General features: G+C 32.8%; 1 protein-coding gene and 2 long non-coding RNA genes across 4 annotated transcripts; 2 read left to right on the top strand and 1 right to left on the bottom strand.

The window, feature by feature from the left end:
* Positions 1-559: 559 nt before the first annotated feature.
* LOC114418755 (homeobox-leucine zipper protein HAT3-like) lies at positions 560-4368 on the bottom strand. 2 transcript variants are annotated; one of them, XM_028384248.1, is made up of 5 exons: positions 3899-4368; positions 3536-3562; positions 3071-3411; positions 2014-2093; positions 560-1446 (listed from the first exon to the last, which is right to left on the bottom strand). In XM_028384248.1, exons 1-5 carry the CDS (start codon positions 4068-4070, stop codon positions 1110-1112), a joined length of 957 nt encoding a protein of 318 aa, XP_028240049.1. In that variant the 5' UTR covers positions 4071-4368; the 3' UTR covers positions 560-1109. The 2 variants fall into 2 exon arrangements, with proteins under 2 accessions (XP_028240049.1, XP_028240050.1); XM_028384249.1 differs by lacking the exon at positions 3536-3562 and having other exon boundaries at positions 3899-4359.
* An 8581-nt stretch (positions 4369-12949) lies between these two features.
* Positions 12950-15989, top strand: LOC114420313. The gene is made up of 5 exons (XR_003668380.1): positions 12950-13164; positions 13700-13766; positions 13857-13923; positions 14116-15254; positions 15467-15989. It is a non-coding gene; the product is annotated as an uncharacterized LOC114420313 (long non-coding RNA).
* A 2128-nt stretch (positions 15990-18117) lies between these two features.
* LOC114417753 lies at positions 18118-19178 on the top strand. The gene is made up of 3 exons (XR_003667905.1): positions 18118-18235; positions 18328-18415; positions 18977-19178. It is a non-coding gene; the product is annotated as an uncharacterized LOC114417753 (long non-coding RNA).
* Positions 19179-20331: the final 1153 nt, after the last annotated feature.

The raw sequence follows: 20331 nt of genomic DNA, 5'->3' as shown, positions 1-20331 counted from the left end.
TGTTAGTGTATCAAATAACACACAGCACCACCTACATAGACAAATTCTCTATATACAAATTTGATAATAAAAACATAACCCAAAAAATAAAACCAAATTCCAAAAATGAAACACGCTCAAAAACAGTACTATTGGCCTATGTTCCAACATGCAAGATGCAGTGATGGGCATGATGTGGCCCATGACGATGCTACCTTTTAATTGTGCTTGTTACTACCTTCCTTTTGAAAACTTTACTTTCAAAGGCACACACGCACACACGTGATGATACACTCACTAGTGCGTAACCACATTTTACCTTTGGTGTTGTTCACTTCTTGCTAAATGGTTATTGGAAATCCACATCTTAAGGAGAATGAAGTGTGTGCACAAGCAAACAAAGTAGAGTCCCACAATCTGACTCACCCAACCCCATGTCCAACCGCATTAGACCAAAAAAGATGGGAATCAGTGCAAAAGATAGACAAAATCATTTCTAACTGAGACCACACTCATTATCCCTTCATGGGAATCCCCCTCTCCTCAATCTCGCACAAAATCCCACCTTTTTCACACCATGTGGCATCACAAGTCCAATGAAAAGAAGCAAATAAAATATAAAATAAAATACAGATTCCAATTCCCTTTTCCAACTTTCCAAGGTTAACAAATAACAAAACACTGTTCAGCAGATGAAAACACTAACTACTTTAACATGTCCAAACTTTACACATCCTAAAGTTGACTAAAAACATGTTCTATCTATGCTCAAAGTAAAATAAGCCTAGACAAAAAGAGTTAACCAAAAGCATGAGGATGATTCTAGTTGCATCCTTTTTTTTTAACTCTTCAAAATCTCTACCTTTTCTTTTACATTTCAAAAATTAATTTCTATAATTGCATTGTAGATTCCGAAAACTAATTTCTGCAATGTAAAAGAGAATGGAAGGTGCAATGAAAAAAAAAAGGATGCAAATAGAATTTCCCAAACCATGAGCTCTCAAAGTCCTAGTAAAGTTAACCAACACATAAGATTCCTATTTCTTTGATTCATTTCTGTCTAGCACAACTAAAATGTCCTAGCTTCCATCCTGAACTTTACCCTATTACCTACGGCCTGGAGGGTTTGATTATGGCCGGCCACGGTGCTGATTCAACATTGCTGCCCAAGGGTTGACGGGCATTGGCCGCTGGATGGTAGGGCCCACCGGGTTGAGATTAGCTGGAGGCAGGGCAGAGGGCATGGTGGCCGATGAGGAAGAGGATGCGGATGAGACAGCAACACGCTCACATGAAGGGCACATTGTGAGAGTGGTGGGAGGGTTCATTTGCATGTAAAGCTGTGGGGATAACTTCAATGCCCTGAGCTCTTGCACTTCCTTTTGAAGCCTCCTATTCTCTTCAGTTAGATTCTCACAGCACCTCTTCAAATATTCACAATCCACTTCAGTCTGCTTCAATTTGGTCCTGCATTAGTTGACCCAAAAGCATTGACATCACTATCTTCTTTCATTACAATGGAAGACAAAGTAACACATGACATTGACACATCAATTTTTTATTTCCATTGACACATTAGTTTATCAGTTTTATCATTGTAACGTTAGAAATTTAAGTACTTCCACTACCTAATGAAAAATGAATGAACCCCGTTTAAACATCAAAGGTTCCAAAATTTGACTTCAAAATCCATCATCACCAAATTACATGTTTGTGCGTGTTGTGGGTCCAAGCATACACTTTTATTTCAAAATTATCATCTACGACTTTATATCTTTTCATGTCTCACAAAAGTTGTGATATTGATCACTCTCAAATGGGTTAAATCCCATTATAAATGTAAGAGCTGTGCTTGTTAAAAAAGAATGAAATTGATGAGGAACAACAAATCCTTCTAAATAGAAAAAAACACAGTGGGGCATATATGTTACAGAAACTTAAATAGGGACAATAAACAATGCCACAACACAAAACATTACTTAATGCTCATAGACAATAAAATGTCAATTATGCCCCTTGGATGAGAATCCTTACCTTGCTCTTCTGTTTTGAAACCACACCTCCACCTGCCTAGGCATCAAATTCAACTGCTTTGCCAAAGCTTGCTTTTGCTTCTACAAATAATAACAATAATAATTTAAGACTAAATGCCAGCATTTAACTATACTTTCAAAATAAATACAAATATTAAAAATATATATAATTTAGAATAAACCTCATTAAAAATATATTGATATTTTTGCAAAGTGGGACATTAAAGTAAAATCTCATAAACTTAACAAGTACAAGTATGCAAAATAAGCTTTGTTCTTCATTCATTTGAAGAATTTATGCAAGATTTTAAGGAATGTCCGCAACCACAATTCCAGCCGCAATATAAGGCGTTTGGTTTTACGTCACAATGGCCACAATTTTGTCGGTAAGGCGTTTGGTTTTATGTCACCGCTACCACAATTTCAGCCACAAGGTGTCCGCTTTTATGTCACTGACCACAACTTCGGCCAAAACATAAGGTGTTTGGTTTTACATCACCGCAACCGCAATTTCAGCTGCAAGGTGTTTTGTTTTTTGTCATTGTGGCCACAATTTTGACCGGAATGTAAGGTGTTTGGTTTTATGTCTCTGGCAGCAATTTTGGCCGGGGAAGGTAAGATGTTTGGTTTCATGCCACTGTAAATGCAATTGCAGCCACAAAGTATTCGGCTTTATTTTCACTATGACAACAATTCCGGCCGGAAGGTAAGGTGTGGTTTTATGTCACTTGCAACCACACTTTCGACTGCATTTGGCAACAACTTTCTACCGTAATAAAGATCACAATGACAAAGACACAATTTAAAACCTTTAATATAAGAATAAATGACAAGCTCAAAATAAAATGCAATTCCAAAAAGAACAAAACTTGGAACACAGTTTCATAAAATGTTCCATAAGTGTTTTTGATATTGTTATCCAATTCTGATTAGCAAGATAAAACTTCAATTCTGATTAAAGAAGAACGCTACAAACACTTAAATGCATCCAGGTTTTGTCTTACCAAAAATGTACATTATGTTGCAATAGAAATTACCAAAATGCCACCTTGACTCACCGGGTTCAGAGTGTTGTGTTCCTTGAATGTTTCTTCCAGCACCAAGGCCTGTTCCTTAGACAACCTCAGCTTCTTCCTCGACGCATCGGCGTCGGCGTCTCCACCACACGCGCCGCCTTCATCGTCGTCGCTTCCGCCGCCGCCGCGAGAACTCGACGTTCTCTCGTTCTCCTCTCCGTTTCCCTCTCTCTCGCTCCGCTTCCCGCTGATGCTCGATATCGTGCTGTTCGGCGAGGACACCCCGTTCTCGTCATCGAACGCCGCCAGAGCCGCCGAAGGCGGGGGCGGTGGCAAATTCACGTCTATTCCGCGGAAGAACGACCGCATCTCGGAGCTCCGATCTGTCAAGTGGGACGCACGTGAGTCGGTGGCAAAACAAGTAATTAACAGTGAAATTAAAGGGTATTTCTGTACAAAGCAGTGCTATAATTCGTAAATTAAAAAACAACAAAAAAAAAAAAGCACCTGTGTTCCTCATTGCATGATTTTCGTCTGAAAATTTGGGAAATAAGTTTAGTTTCAACGCAAAATATCAGAAAAATTAAAAGGGTTTGTGTTCTTCAAAAACTGGAAATGGGTTTTTTTTGTTTCAATAAAAAAAATGTGTAAAAAAAAAAAGAAAAGAGAGAAAAGGAATGATTTTTATTCATAGGAAAAAAAGTAAATTAACATTTTGGAGGAATCTAAAAACCATGAAAAAGGAACATTCCATGAAAATTGAACAAGTTAATACAGTGAAAAATTGAAAAAAAAAATGATATCATGAAAATGGAACAAGATAAAGGCATGAAAAATTGAAAAGAAAAATAGATAAGATGAAAAACTTACCATGAAAATGGAACAAGCTATTGAAGGAAACCCTTTGGTTTGGAACCGATTGAGGAGGCTTGTGCACGTTGAAAGGGTGTTGTTGTTGTTGATTATTATTGTTATCATTATTTTCTCCCCATCCTAACTTCAAACTCAACCCCAAACCCAAGCCATCATCTTTCTCACCCATTGTTGAGTTGTGTGTGTGTTTTTTTCTCACCCAATTGTGATGATTAGAAAAAAGAGATAGAGGAGCAAAAATGGGGGAGATGGCTTTGGTGGCACAGGGCCAAAATAGCTTTTTTGCAGAACAGTAGTAAAAGAGAATAGAGAGAGGGAGATATATATATATATATATATAGATAGATAGAGGAAAGTGATGAAAGAGATAGATGGATAGAGAAACTGAGGAAAGAGTGAATAGGCATAGAGTTAATGATGACTTGTGTCAGAGTGCCAAATTGGTTCAATCATCATATGCAAATGGCTAGTACTAGTACTACTAGCAACAATAACATTGTCCTAGGCTACACTACAGTCTTCCATATGCATCAAAGTCCAAATGGGATGTGGTTGTTTTTTAACCATGGTTGAGTTTGTGCTTCAAACCACAATGTTTGTTTTACGGTTCTACTAATGTGTTGTTTGTTTTGTTGGGTTTCGGAATATCATTTATTGAGCAAGTTTAATGGTTAATGAGGAGAGAAGTAGTACTTACCTGATTTAGGATTTGTCTGTTTTTAAGTTGACCGACATTACTTTTATGAATTTAATTAAATGCAAGTAAGGATATTTTATATATTTATTTAATTGCGAGGGAGATTTTTGTAATTCACAATAATTTTATATTCGGACATGATTATTTTTAACGAAAAATAATAAAAAAAATAATCATATATAATTAATTAATTTTTAAAATAATTATTTTCCGAATTATATTATTTTTAAGTCAAAGTAAAAATAATTAATTTACATGATGATTAAAAAAATATTTTGTATCATTTGACTTTATTAATCCCATTTAAAAATATTTTTTAAAATTATATTTCATTAAAATTTAATATCTAGAATTAAAAAAATAAATAAAAATAAAAATTTTAATTAAATGAATGATATTTTAGATATTATATTATTAAATAGGTGTAATTAATTATTAAAATCTATTTGATCTACTATTCATATTTTTTTTCTTTTTATATCGTGTCCTAGATAAAGTACTTAAGATTATTTTTAATTAAATGATAACATAAAAAAATAGACAATGATGAATTTAACAAAATTAATGTCTAATTATTAAATATAACTAAAATGTTAATTATTCATTTTTATTAAAAGAATTCAATAGGCATGTGTTGATAATGTAAAAAAATTTACACTATTAATAAAAATAAGTATTAATATAAATTTTAAAGTAATTATTATAAAAGTTAAAAAAATTAATATATATATATATATATATGAGATAGTGTGTGATTAATAACAATATAAAAAACTTTTTTATTTAATATTTATTTTAATTTCATTTTATAATATTAATGAAAGTATTAAATATTTTTCTATTATATTCATCATCATTTATTGTAGAGTGAGAAAATGAAAAAAAAATATAAATAAAAAGAATCTAATTAATATGAGAGATAGGAAGTACTCCCTTCCCTTTTATAAGTGATGTACAAGTGATTATTAAGAAATTGTATAGCAAATTAATCAAACCTAAAATATTAATTACATTTCTAAAATTTTATTTCATCAAATAAAATGTGACAGATCTTATTAATAATATTTTTAAACTAAAATCAATATTAAAATAAGAATAACGGTTCTCAAAATAAATAAAAAGTGTTTTTCCTAGAAAAATCAATGAAGCGTTACTTTCAATTTTTTTTAGGAGTTACTTTCGATTTAATAGCAATGTATAACACTGAATTTTTTTTTCAAATAAAAAGTGATACACCATCAATGCAAAGAAACTAAAAAGAATCATAAAATTTAAATTTAAGGTCACTTTTATTATATTTTGCAATTGTTTCGCTTTAATATATTAAGTTTTAAAATTTTCATTCTAGTCTTTTATGTTTTCAAAATATATCACTTTGATCATTTTTTCAATTTTCCGTTGAAAATATTAGTGTTTTATTAACTTTTAAATTTTAAAATGGTTTAATATCACTTTTGTTCCATTATATTTCACAATTTTTTTTTTGATACATTATATTTTAAAAGTTTCATTCTGGTCTTTTATATTTTTAAAATGTGTCATTTTGGTCCTTCTTCAAGTTTTTGTTAAAAATTTAGTGTACGTGTGTGTTTTGAATGTTAGTGTAGTTAAGTTAACACACTGGTGGCTAAGTCTCCTTACTATCTTTCTTATTTAAAAAATTAAAAGTTACAAAATAAATGAAGAAAAAATGGATCTAAAACCATGAATAACAACAACATTCACTCTCATATTATTATTAGTATTATTCTCTTCATTCAATTCAATCATTTAATAACGATAATAATTTCATTCATCAATTACTATATATTATAATGGGTAAGGGTCCATTCTCTTTCCGTTGTTTCGTCTCTTGTCGTGGACCCAAAAAGATCATTGTTCCACCCCCGCTTCCATATCTACCGCAACCTTTCTATGTGGTCAAAATTGTTGCCTCACCTAATAACAACAACCGTCTCATCACCGCCGTCAACAACAATGCATTGACCAAGGCAAAAAAGAAGACTGATAACACCCGATTGTGGATAAGATTTGACCAGTAAGGCTAGTCAAAATCATCTTCCAATGAAATGCACCATTCAATCCCTCTTCGTGTTGTTCGTCTTCACACAACCTATTTATAGATGTGTAACACCCTAATCGAATCACACCAAAATTAGAGGAATCTAGAGGTTGTGCAAGTATAGGACTATATAGCTGATGATGACTTCAATGAACAAATTGATATTACCTATACCAACAAGATGCATCTATTTTTCGGTAGCTCATCACTTAAGAGCTTCATAGTTAAACATGTTTGGCTTTGAGTAATTATGGGATGGGTAACCTTTTGAGAAATTTCCTGAAAAACGTATGAGTGAAGACAAAACACACTAAAAAGTCTTGTGTTGGTTTGTGGGGTAAGTCATTGATCTTGGAAGCAGACAGAGCTTATTTTCAAAGTCTCAAAATGTTAGGAAAGTCAATATTCTATGATTCTTGTTATTATGAGAGTTAATTGTATCTCATGATTCTTGCTTTAAATATGGTAACAGTCAGTCATATTAGAATGACTTGATTGTAGGAATAAATTGTTGAGTTATAGGAGCAGAATCATCTAATTAGAGATATGTATCTATGTATATATTGCCTCTATGATTTTGAATGAAAACACAACCAAATTATTTTCATTTTCTCTTTCCATTTTTACATGGCATCAGAGCAATAATGATCTACTCACTCTCTTTCCCATTTTTTTACCTTTAAAACATTTTTTTGTTTCTAAACCATTATGGCTAATGATGGAAACAAATCTGATTCCAATAGCTCTTACTCTCTTCACCATTGCGATCATCCTGGAATGGTCCCATCAGCACATGTTCAGTCCCTTGTGAATGGATTGACTGAATTACAATTACATCAAATTTTGTCTATTATGCAGGGCAATGGAGCATCTCAATCAGTTGCTCCAAAGGCAAATAATGTCAATTTTTCTCCAGGTTTGTCCGCACCCAAGTTGATAATTGATAGTGGTGCAACAAATCATAACTTCTTTTCCATCTCTACTTGTCAACAGTAAAGAAAACACTTCTTTATCACTAGTTGTTATGCCAAATGGAGATCAAGCTCCAATTATTTCTATTGGAAATTTACCTTTGAGTCCTATTATTTGTTTGAAGAATGTACTTGGGGTACCATCTTGTAAGGTGGATTTGATGTCTGTGAGTCAAGTCACAAGAGAATTAAATTGTTCAGTAACCTTTTCCCCTCAATTATGTATTTTGCAGGATTTGATGACAAGGATGACGATTGGTTTGGGTGAACAACGAGATGGACTCTATTACTTGGTTTCAATGAATAAGACACACAAAGTAAATACCATCAAAGCTGCCTCCACTTCAAACACCTCAAGTATATTGTGGCATAGACGTCTAGGACACTTATCCTCTTCTCGATTAGACTTTATGGCCAAAAACCTCCTTCATTTCCCTTTCAAGCAAAATAATGATTGTATTGTTTGTGCTCTTGCAAAACAAACTATGCTCCCTTTTTCCACAAGTTCAATTTCCTCTAATAAACCTTTTGAATTAATACATTGTGATATTTGGGGGCCTTTCAAAGCTCCTTCCTTTTCTGGTGCAAAATATTTTTTGACTATTGTGGATGACTATTCTCGTTTTACTTGGGTTTTTCTAATGCATCATAAAAGTGAGACAAAGAAATTTCTAACCAATTTTTTCTCATATGTGAAAACCCAATTCAATACTATAATAGCAAATATTCGAGTTGACAATGGAGGAGAGTTTTTCTCTATGCGAGATTTTTTTTCCCAACAGGGCACTAATTATCAACATTCTTACATTTACACACCTCAACAAAATGGGGTGGTTGAGCGCAAACATAGACATATCCTTGAGTCAACCCGAGCTCTTCATTTTCAATCTCATCTCCCTTTACACTTTTGGGCAGAATGTATCTCCGTTGTTGTTCATATAATTAATAGGTTGCCCACACCTATACTTTATCACCAAACTCCTTTCGAAAAACTTTATAAAAACAATTCCCTCTTATTCCCACCTTATAGTTTTTGGATGTCTAGCTTATGCTACAAATGTTCATGTACCCCATAAGTTTGCTCCTCGTGCCACCAAATGTGTTTTTATTGGTTATCCAGTTGGTCAGAAAGCTTACAAATTATATGATATTGAAACCAATAAAGTCTTCACTAGTCGTGATGTTATTTTCCACGAGGATATTATTCCCTACGAATCCATTTCTCCTTCCCCAACTAAAATAGATTTTGTCCTACCCATTGTTGTCTTAGATTCCTCACCCATCCAGCCAACACATGCAGAATCTAAACCTGCCACTATTGCTTCTCCAACAACCCCTTTGCGTCATTCTCAAAGAGCTCATGTCCCCCCTGTAGCCTTGAGTGATTATGTTTGTAATCAAGTAAGTTCTCTCGAATCATTGTCATTCTCGTCATCTTTTCCAAGTAAAGGTACATGATATCCTCTCTGCAATTTTATCTCATATGATTGTTACTCACCACAACATAGATCCTTTATTGCCACTATTACTAATGATGCTGAACCTACATGTTATGAACAAGCTGCTTCCCAATCTCATTGGCAAATAGCAATGCAATCTGAGTTGGCTTCTTTAAAGGCCAATAATACTTGGTTTACCTCTCCCTCTTGGAAAGCAAGCTATTGGCTGTCGTTGGGTCTACAAAATCAAGCGCAAATCAAATGGTTCTCTTGAACGCTATAAAGCACGGTTAGTAGAAAAAGGCTACACACAACTTGAAGGGATTAATTACCATGACACTTTTTCACCTACTGCTAAAATGGTTACAATACGTTGTTTATTAGCTTTGGCAGCTGCTCAAAATTGGTCACTTCATCAACTTGAATGTCCACAATGCATTTCTTCACGGAGATCTTTCTGAAGAAATTTATATGTCTCTTCCTCATGGTTTTCAGTGACAGGGGAGAACCTTGTGTGTCACCTCAACAAATCCTTATATGGATTAAAACAAGCCTCTCGCCAATGGTTTGTCAAGTTCTCTACAGTTATTCAAGGTGCTAGATTTATTCAATCAAAAGCAGATTATTCGTTGTTTACATGTAAGAAAGGCAAATCATTTACTGCCTTATTGATATATGTTGATGACATTCTCATAACTGGTAATGATCCCAATGCCATAATTGTTCTTAAAAAGTTTTTGCATAATCAAATTCCGGATTAAAGATTTGGGTGACTTGAAGTATTTTTTGGGCATGGTGGTTTCTCGGTCAAAGAAAGGTATATTTATTTCGCAAAGAAAATATGCTTTGGAAATTCTAAAAGATGGAGGATGTTTGGGAGCTAAGTCTGTGAATTTTCTCATGGAGCAAAATGTAAAATTGTTAGATGAAGGAGAATTATTGAAAGATCCATCCCCATATAGGCAACTTGTAGGACGCCTAATTTATTTGACTATTACTCGTCCGGATATCACCTACTCAGTGCACATATTTAGTAGATTCATGCATGCTCCTCGCAAACCTCAGATGGAAGCTGCCATGCGTATATTGCGGTATCTAAAGAACAATCCAGGTCAAGTTTTATTTTTCTCTTCCCAAAATGATTTATCTTTACATGCTTTTTGTGATTCAGATTGGGGAGGTTGTCCAATATCCAGAAAATCAACTACAGGGTATTGTGTTTTTTGGGATCCTCTAATTTCTTGGCGAACAAAAAGACAAAAGATAGTTTCTTTATCATCAGCTGAAGCAGAATATAGAGCTATGACAGGCGTATGTTGTGAGTTGTCTTGGCTATGTTCATTGTTGAAGGATTTGGGGATATTGCACTCAAGGGCAGCACTGTTGTATTGTGACAACAAAGCAGCTCTTCACATTGCGTCTAATTCGGTATTTCATGAAAAAAAAACTAGACATATAGAGATAGATTATCATTTTATTTGTGATAAAATTCAAGATGGTTCGGTTGCAACTAAGTATGTTCCTTCAATAGAACAAGTTGTCGATGTGTTCACTAAATCACTAGGGAAGGAATCTTTTCTTACAATGAAGCGCAAGTTGGGAGTTCTTGATATCCACTTCCAACTTGAGGGGGAGTGTTAGAAAAGTCAATATTTTATGATTCTTGTTATTATGAGAGTTAATTGTATCACATGATTCTTGCTTTAAATATGGTAACAATCAATCATATTAGAATGACTTGATTGTAGGAATAGATTGCTGAGTTATAAGAGCAGAATCATCTAATTAGATATATGTATCTGTGTATATATTGCCTCTATGATTTTGAATGAAAACACAACCAAATTATTTTCATCTTCTCTTTTCATTTTTACACCAAAAGGGATACCTACGGAGGGTTTTGATTGATCAAGGATTCTAATTAATAGGAATGTTGAGTGGAGTATCACCGCGTGAAGTGTCATAGCATGAGAGCCGCCGAGAAGTCAAAAAATTAGGATGTTACAAGATGTCAAATGAAAAATCATCTACTTGTCCGACCCAACCGTGCGTGAGAGTGGATGTCTTGCTTGCAAACCTCATAAAGAGTCCCATTGTAACTTCCTTATTCATATATGGGTTAATTGGTGAATTAGGATCATATTTTTGTCTTTCGACAAAGATAATTCTTGCCCTAATCTCCCTTGCTGCTATTTCCAATAGCATAAAATGTATGAAAGGTTTTGGTTTAACACTGAGAAGTATAATAATTTTTGATAGTTTCAATGAGATTATGTGTTCACGTCATTCGATTTGTATGGTGCTACATTTTTTCCTTTTTAGATTTTGAAGAGATTAGAGAAGATGATAGTTTTTTTTTAGTTGTATATGTTTTTAAAAATTAAAATAAAGATAGTGAAGATTTTAACCGGTACTATGTAAAGTTAATTATTTTTAAAAACTTAATATCACTTTTGGTTCATTATGTTTCACAATTTGATCCATTAAGTTTTAAAAGTTTTATTTGAATTATTTATGTTTTTGAAATGTATCATTTTGATTCTTTTTTAAAATTTAAAAGTTATCAAAACATTAACGTTTTTAATGGAATATTGAATAGACAACCGAAATAATACATTTTAAAACATAATAGACGAAAACTAACATTAAACCTAAAATTTATTATTATTGACTAATTATTTATATAAATAATAGACTTAAATAGATTTTTCGTTCCTGTAATTTAGTGTTTCTTTTGTTTTCATCCCTTAAAAAAATTATTTTAATCCTTACAAAATGTATTTTTATTTTTATTTTTGATTCTTAAAGCACATTAAGTAATATTTTAAATGGTACAAAAAAAATTAATAATAAAAATTACTCTTTAAATTACTTTAAGATGAAAAAAAAACACATTTATAAGAAAAAAAATTACAAAAACAAAAAAGTTACCAAATCTCGGAAAAAAAATATTTAAACCTAAATAATAACATATGAGAATTATAAATTTTATTCATGATGCTTCATGTTGTTTGTGTTTCTGTTTGATTTGAGAAGGAACAACGGCTATTTTCTTGGTTGACTGTTTAATGTAAAAAAACAGAAGAGTGAGAGAGATGAGGCTAACCCTCGCGGAGATTTGAATCATGACCTCATCTTGGTGATGATGAGGGAGATATTCATGTGCCATCATTCAAGGTGGGTCCCACTGTTGCTCAATAGTGAAAGAAAAGAAGTAAGTGACATGGCCTTTCCATGCCATGCCAACGCCAACTCACCACTCGTGCATCTGTACATGAGATACTGTAGCTATATTGAAATTTGAAAACGGAAAATGTTAATAGTATATTTATTTTAGTAAAAAATTAATTATTATATAAAGTTTATAGAATGGAAAACAAACTTAAACTTTTCAATAAATATTATATTAAATTCATTGTATAAATTTTTTAATAAATATTTATAAGAGAAACAATAAATTTCCTAATGCGTAGATTAATTGGCATGAATTATTCTAGCAATTCTCAAATTTAAATATTGTGTATGCAGTTATGTTAACGAGTGGTGATTCTGTGCATTTTATGATCATATTAAATATTCTAATACTTTGGTTCATGGTGCAAAAAATGTTCGTTTATTGTTGAGATAGGATTTGTTGAAGAGCATGAAAGAGAGATAAGGCAACTAAGAAAATTACATATATATTATCCTTATACAAATAAGGTCCTAATTTGATTGATGTGACTGATCTCTTGCCACGTGTTGATATGTGGTGCGTCCATTTCCCGTTCAAAAATGTCACAATCTTCACATTTATTGTTTTTGTTATTTTTCGTTTATTGCAGACGTTTTTCAATGCTGACTCTACGTTTCCATTTCGCATTTTTTGGTTACATTGTCATTTCGCATTCCTGTTGCATCCGTGTTGCTTGGTTTTGTGTTTCTTTTCTCTCCCGTGAGAAAAAAACATGGAAGACAATGCCTTGGTGTTATTGTTCTATGATGGCCGTCACAACATGGAAGCTTCTCATGTCTCCTTTGCTGCTCATACTCTTGCTTATCTCACCATTGGCTTCCTCCCACCGTAGCTGCATACACGCATAAACGGACCCTTTGTAAGTTTTCATTTCCCTCCTCCATCTACTGCGTATTTTTTTACATCTAAAGATGTGATTTTTAACACCACATTTCTTCATTTGTCCACCCGTCTTCTGCTTTTTTTTCTTTTTGTTTTTTTGCCACATTTCTAAAGCTGCGATTTTTATGAGTACGGGTGCATTTTCTTTGTTGCTCTGACGTTGATGCGCTTCGTTTACCCTCCCCGTCTTCTGCGTTTTCTATTATTCTTATTTGTTGCGGTTTTTTATGCTTAAAGTTTTCTTGCATACTTTTGGTTTCGCAGAGAAGCTCGAAGAACACACTAAAGCTTCGATTTTTTGATTTTTATAAGTACGGGTGCGTTTATATTGATGCTCTTTCAAAGCTTTATGATGCTGCTTTGCTTTTGGTTTCACAGAGAAGCTCGAAGAACACACTAAAGCTTCGATTTTTTTTATTTTTATAAGTACGGGTGCGTTTATATTGATGCTCTTTCAAAGCTTTATGATGCTGCTTTGCTTAAACTTATCTTGCATGTTCTTTGTTTCGCAGAGAAGGTTGAAGAACACACTAAAGCTTTGATTTTTATCTCAAAAAGCGGCGATTTTTATCACAACAGGTGTGTTTTCTTTGTAGTTCTTTCAAAGCTTTATTTTTTTGGTTAATTTTTTGGGTGTTCCTGATCCTTCTCCTACTTTGTTTCGTATAGAAGGTCGAAGAACACACTAAAGCTTCGATTTTTATCTCAAAAATAGTGGCAATTTTTATGACAACAGGTGCGTTTTCTTTGTAGTTCTTTCAAAGCTTAATTTTTTTGGTTAATTTTTAGGGTGTTCCTGATCCTTCTCCTACCTTGATGGCGCTTTCTTTGTTTTCCCTCCCTGTGTTCTGCATTTTCTTCCATTTCGATTTGTTGGGGCTTTTTTAATTATTGCTTAAACTTTTATTGTGTGTTCTTTGTTTTGCAGAGAAGGTCCAAGAACACACTAAAGCTGCGAGTTTTAACTCAAAAAGCGGAAATTTTTATGACTACAGGTGCGCTTTCGATGTTGCTCTTTCAAAGCTTAAACTACAGGTGCATTTTCGATGTTGGTCTTTCAAAGCTTAAATATTGAGCTTAAATTTTTGGGTGTTCCTGAACCTTCTCCTACCTTGATGCACTTCGTTTTCCCTCCCCGTGTTCTTGGAAACCAAAATATTTCGATTTGTTGCGGTTTTTTTGAATTGTTGCTTATCTTTTCTTACGTGTTCTTTGTTTGGCAGAGAAGGCCCAACAACACACTAAAGCGGCGATTTAATTTAACTCAAAAAATGTCGATTTTCAGTACCATTTTTGGGCGTCATTCTTTTCCTTACTTTAGTGTGTTTACCATATGATGGAGCAGATGATGGCAAAATTTGTTTTCTCTTCATTTCTTTGGTTACTTTAAATGCCAACTTTATTTTTGTGGTTCCCTACCATATTGTCGGTGTTTTCTTTCTTTGTTGTTGTTGTTTTACTTTTGTTTAATTTAGGTCTTTATTTTTTGGTATATCCTAATTGAACTTGGCTTTTGTAGAAGACAACTAATAGTGCCCGACATTTGGAGTACAGGTTTGTCATGTATACAATTTCTCCTTTGCATGTTGATTGTTATGTCCCCTTATCCCCTTAATGGGCATGGTCCTAGGTTTTCAAGAAGCAATTTGTCTATGCCTAATCTCGAGACTTTAGGCTTCATTCTACAAGATGCACTTTTTCATACAAATGATATAGGGACTACAGTGGAAGCTTATAATCGTCTTCATAGAAAATCAGTGAGTCTTCCTTTGAAGATAGACAAGTCACTTGATCATTTTAAAGAGGCTGAGATTGTGGAAATAGTAGAAGGGAGTAGTAGAGATGTTAATCCCAGTCTTTTATCATATATGATTATGGAGAAAATTAAAGAAATTGATGAACAAGTTACCTGTGACTAGAAGGAGGAAATGCATGAGGCAGCATTGGGAGATGGAAGTTTTCCCCTGAAAAAAGAGGAAATGAATAATATGACTACCAATCTTAGCAAGGAGGTGATGGAAACTCTTGAAACTAGCTTCAAGGACAATAAAACTAGAAATGCAAAAGGTAACAAATTCATGTTAATGTACATGGGACTAAGTATTTCTTTGAGATGTCATGATATCATGAAAATAATTTTTTATTCAAAGTAAAAAAAAAAACAGGAAAAAAATCACTGGATGAAATATTGGAGTCAAGTTTCCCCCCTCTTAATATTTATGCTATGACAACAACAGAGGTAATTGACTAATTGCTTATTGTTTTGCCCATCATTTCAGGTACAAAATTGAATTCACTAGGTTCTACATTGGACGAATTGGAGATTGATTTATCATATAAAGGAAATGTATATCATTCTTTGCCATAATCTTCATTCGACAGAAGTGCTAGTGTGACAGCGGAAGACACAGACACATATATATCATTTCATGAAGTTTGGTTGGACTACATTGAGGGCTGCTTCATTAGTTATCCCAGTCTCATTCTCCCAGATGAATTCATCTTTCTGCTTTTGTAGCTTTTGAATTCAACCTAGGCTATGATCTCTACTAACACTAGTGGTGAATGAAACATGTTGTCAAAGGCAGCACCCGCAAAAGCAATTAAACTGCAGTATCGTAGCATATAGCTAGGTAGATGAATCTATGCACACACACATAAGAAATATTAAATAGGATTTAGTAATTTATTGTTAAGTATCTAACAGATTTGGAGCGCCTACTAACATAATCCATATTGTAGAAAGAGGTGTTATAGGTAGCTTTACTTAGTATGAATTTAATAAAATTATTCAATGCTTCATGATGCATACAGAATTTAATAAAATTACTTAGTATGAATTTAATAAAATTAGTACTCAACGGTCATTCTGTATTGGGAATTGGTATGGAATTTGAGTCCGATGATGATGCATACAGATTCTATAACAAGTATGCCAGATTGTTGGGTTTCAATGTTACAAAAGATTGGATAAATAAGAGTAAGGTGTATGGTAAAGTGGTGTGTAGCAAGTTTACTTGCTCCAAAGAGGGATATCACAGCAAAGACAAAAGGGATGCTAATGTAAAGAAACATAGCAAGGAAAAGAGATCTGGTTGCCTGCCACATATGATTGTCACTCGGCAATCACATGGTAAATACCAGGTCACCCATTTTGAAGCACAACATAATCATGACAATATAAACTCAAACTCTAACAGTGCTAAGATGTTAAACTTGCAAAATGAATTTAGTGTTGCTGAAGCTGTGGAAGCTGACTCAAACAATAGTTTGGGACCTACTAAATCAAAGTCAGCACCACATGTGTTGAATAAAAAAACAAGTGCCCATGAATCTCTTGATCTACTTTACATTAATTATGATAATTACCTTCATTATGCGAGGGAAAGAGATTTGAAGGAAGGAGAAGCAGGGCGTTTTAATTAGTTATGTGGATGAATGCAAAGGAAACTAAGAAAATAGATAGAGAATAAGAGATGATAGTCTTATACTATCAACACACAAATAAATTTGTTGACTGGAGTAGCGCACATAACAACTTTTAGATAGTGAAAACCAAAAGCCTAGAAGATTATTTGACTAAAAGAGGGTAGAAATGGAATTGATACTATGAAATGAAATAAATGGAGGAAGGAGTTGTGTCTATTTATTTGACTAAAACTCAAATGAGCATTAAGAAAGAATGCAAGATAGTAAATAAGAAACAAAAGGACTTAAATGCATTATTGTTACAAAACCAACTCTTCTGATGTGTTGTGCCACTAGATTTATTTTCCAGTACAGCAGGTTGGTGTCATTACTTAGATACAGAAAAATTTAGGAAATCACCCTATAGACTATCAACCTATAACTTAAAGTTGACTTAACAATGGCCTTGTGCATTTATGCTATTAAAATTGATTTCTTTACATGTTTCATGTTAGAAATTAAATATCTGCCCCCAACGATAACAGTTATCTAGCTGAGAACACTTAATGAGTAATCTCTGTGTGATACTATCATAAATCATCTCCATAAATATTCATCACTAGAAAGTCATTTTCTTTTATTTTACAAAAGTAATAGCCATTGTCTTTTAAAAAAAATTATTATTAGGTACTTAGTATTATATAAAACAATTATATCTCACAGAAATGTTAATTTATCAGAGTTTCTATAGCTATGTATACTATGGAAACAACTTGAGAAATCATTGGCTGTTATATTGGGCTGCATGTCATTTGCAATTCTATCAGCAGAGGCTACCATACTAACCAGTGGAGTTGATTTATCCCTTCTCTCTATCCTAGTACATGCTGGAGGGCAGCAAGAGGTGCTTGTACAAGTAATCTTTGAATACTTGTTCCAATATAGTTTTCTTTGGAATAAATTAATTTTTCTCTTTCTTATTTTTTTTTTCTGTTATGGCTATATTTTTTCCCCTAAATCTCAATCAAGATTGATTTGCTTAGTAATTAACACCATAAGTTAAGGATTGACCTTAAATTTAGTACATGACAATTAACACCATCAACAAACTTCATATTAGTGATGTTATTAGGTAACAGAAAAATTGATGTGGAAAAGAGTGGAATGGATTAATTAACTTCAATTGTTTTTGTCCAAGGTAAAAGTCATATCTGATGCCAATAAAATTTAAACTAAAGTAGGTTAGAGATTTGCTGCTTCCCCTGGAATTTTTAGTTCAAATTAATGATATTGATTGCAGAAGGAAAATTATTATTGTTTTATAAGCATGTTTACTAGTAATTTGCTTGAATAGAAGATAGGCAGGGTAACTTTTCATGTGAGAAAGAAGAAAGATTCCTAAAAAATCATAGTTTAGACATCTAACTGCAACTTATGTTGACTCTTACATGAAATTAATATTTTTCTTTGTTCATATTCTTAACAAATGCCTATTGAATTTTTTTCCAGTTGACTGCTGTCATCCCCTTAATGTATATGTGTATCTGTACATATTATTCCTTGTTTAAAATGGGAATGATGATGTTTTACTCACTGACACCAAAACAAACAAGCTCAGTAAGCCTGCTTATGATATGCTCGTAAGTAACTTTGACTATATTTTTGGTCATTTGTGTGAAGTATATAATTTTTCTAAATTATTTTCCTTTGCATCTCACTTTTTTTTGTGTAGGATGATTGCAAGATATGCAGCACCCATTTCATACAACTTTCTCAATCTCATTAATCTTGGTGGGGGTAGAAAAACAATTTTTGAACAAGTATTTTACTATTCACTTCGGGTGCTTAATTTGTTGTTCTAAAATTATCATGTTATTAATAACTAGTGTTCATATGTAGCATGTATGAATATTCTTATTACATGATTTAATGTGACTGATGCACTTTGAGTTTAGTACCCATTATCCTAAGGAAGTTTAAGGGCTGATATTAAGGATACAAAAGTAGAAAGACTTTATTGGGTAAAAAAAAATAGCTTTTGCATTTTAAATTAATAAATGTTTTCTATTCTAATAAAAACTTACAAACTTTTCTATTCTTAACATTAGCCCTTAAGGATGATACTAACAAAGCCATCATTATTATGTAAAAGGTTTCTTTAAAATGAGTTGGTCTCAAAATTGAGCAAGTGTTCTCCATACCTTAAAATTTACCAAGATCATAATACACTAATTGTGGGTGGATATGCTTGCTAACTTAAAAAATCCTTATGCTAGTTATAAAACATTTTATTTACTTTAAAAAAAAAACCTTATTTCTTAAGTATAGGTATTAATTGTCTAATCATTTATTCAGTTGTAATAACTCAAACTTTTGTGCAGAAAATGGGAAAGATCAATGACGCTGTTCCCTTTTTTGGAAAAGAATTCAACAAAATTTACCCCCTCATCATGGTTGTATACACTTCACTAATAGCAAGCAATATTTTTAACCGGGTCATCAAGTATTGTGGGAATTGGAAAATATTCAAGTTCAATGATGATGCAGAAGATATGGATGGATTTAACCCATCCGGAGTAATAATATTGCAGAGAGGTGAGTTCAAACCTTTTTAGTTACTATATTTGATTTCCCATTTTTTTGGCATAAAATAATTTACATTGTATTATGTAGTAGTAACGGGTTTAACACCTCTTTTAGAAAGGAAAGAAAGAAAATTATAGAAAAGTAAAATGGGAAAATCACAAAAATGATAAAATGAAGGTTAGATAACAAAACCTTAAGATTAACTAGAGAAGGCCTTCCATCATTCTGTGGAATATATCTTCTTAGAAAAAGGATATTCAGTAGTTAAAGAAAACCAAAATGAACAATTTTGTTCAAAATAAAGTAATTGATTAGTTCTTTCAAGCAAATTATGGCACTATTTTTTAGTTATAATCACTAAATGATATCAAAAGACAAACTAAATGATATAAAATGTAGAGTAGAACACATCCCTATAAAACCAGGCTTCCTCCTTCTACGTACAACTTTGGATAACCATATAGTCACCTGCTATTTAAGAATCATAGCATCCTAATATTTTGGGGAGTATTTCTCCTTTACATCAAAACTTATATCTTAAGGTTTGAGGTGTTAGGAATTTCATAATTCTTAATTAATTAATATGGGCTACATATTATATTATAATATTTATATTAGTTATTTACATTTAAATGGATTCAATATAAAGTGATCTATTTAAGTGAATCCATTAGACTACCCGAAAAATTGATATGAGCTTAATGAGCGGAAACCAATTTGGTCTATTAGGGGATAATGGGAACTCTAATAGGTTTAAAACATAAGGTATGGTTATGGTCCCCAATACACTAAATCAATAAACAGTTTTTCTTCTCCCCATCTGAAGAGAAAACGAAGGTTCCATAAGGAAGAATGTGATTTGGTTGAGGAAGGTCATTAAACTAATTGTTTGTGACCACTGTCATATTTCACTGCGTGTTGATCAAGCTCTCTATGGATCCATGTATTCCTTAAAACCTCTTGATAATCTGACACAATGTGTTTTGGTGCTCATTTGGTATTTTATAAGGTTTATTGAAAATTCCCAACAAGTGGTATCAAAGCCACCGTTATTGTTAGATTATTGGGATTTAAAGCTGCTGTTTGATATGTATTATGTCTGAATTTTTTTGGTCATATGAATCCTAATTTTATTTTGGGGAGAAACTAT

Source organism: Glycine soja, chromosome 7 (genome assembly GCF_004193775.1).
Source record: "Glycine soja cultivar W05 chromosome 7, ASM419377v2, whole genome shotgun sequence".
NCBI classification, from domain to species: domain Eukaryota; kingdom Viridiplantae; phylum Streptophyta; class Magnoliopsida; order Fabales; family Fabaceae; genus Glycine; species Glycine soja.
Note: the sequence above shows the minus strand (reverse complement) of the source record. Positions and strands in the feature narration are given on the sequence as shown.

Coding starts and splice junctions, on each gene's coding strand:
- LOC114418755 (XM_028384248.1), bottom strand. CDS start 4,070: ATGGGTGAGAAAGATGATGGCTTGGGTTTGGGGTTGAGTTTGAAGTTA. Junction 3,563..3,898: donor TAGCTTGTTCCATTTTCATG/GTAAGTTTTTCA, acceptor CCAAATTTTCAG/ACGAAAATCATGCAATGAGG. Junction 1,447..2,013: donor TTTCAAAACAGAAGAGCAAG/GTAAGGATTCTC, acceptor CAACTAATGCAG/GACCAAATTGAAGCAGACTG.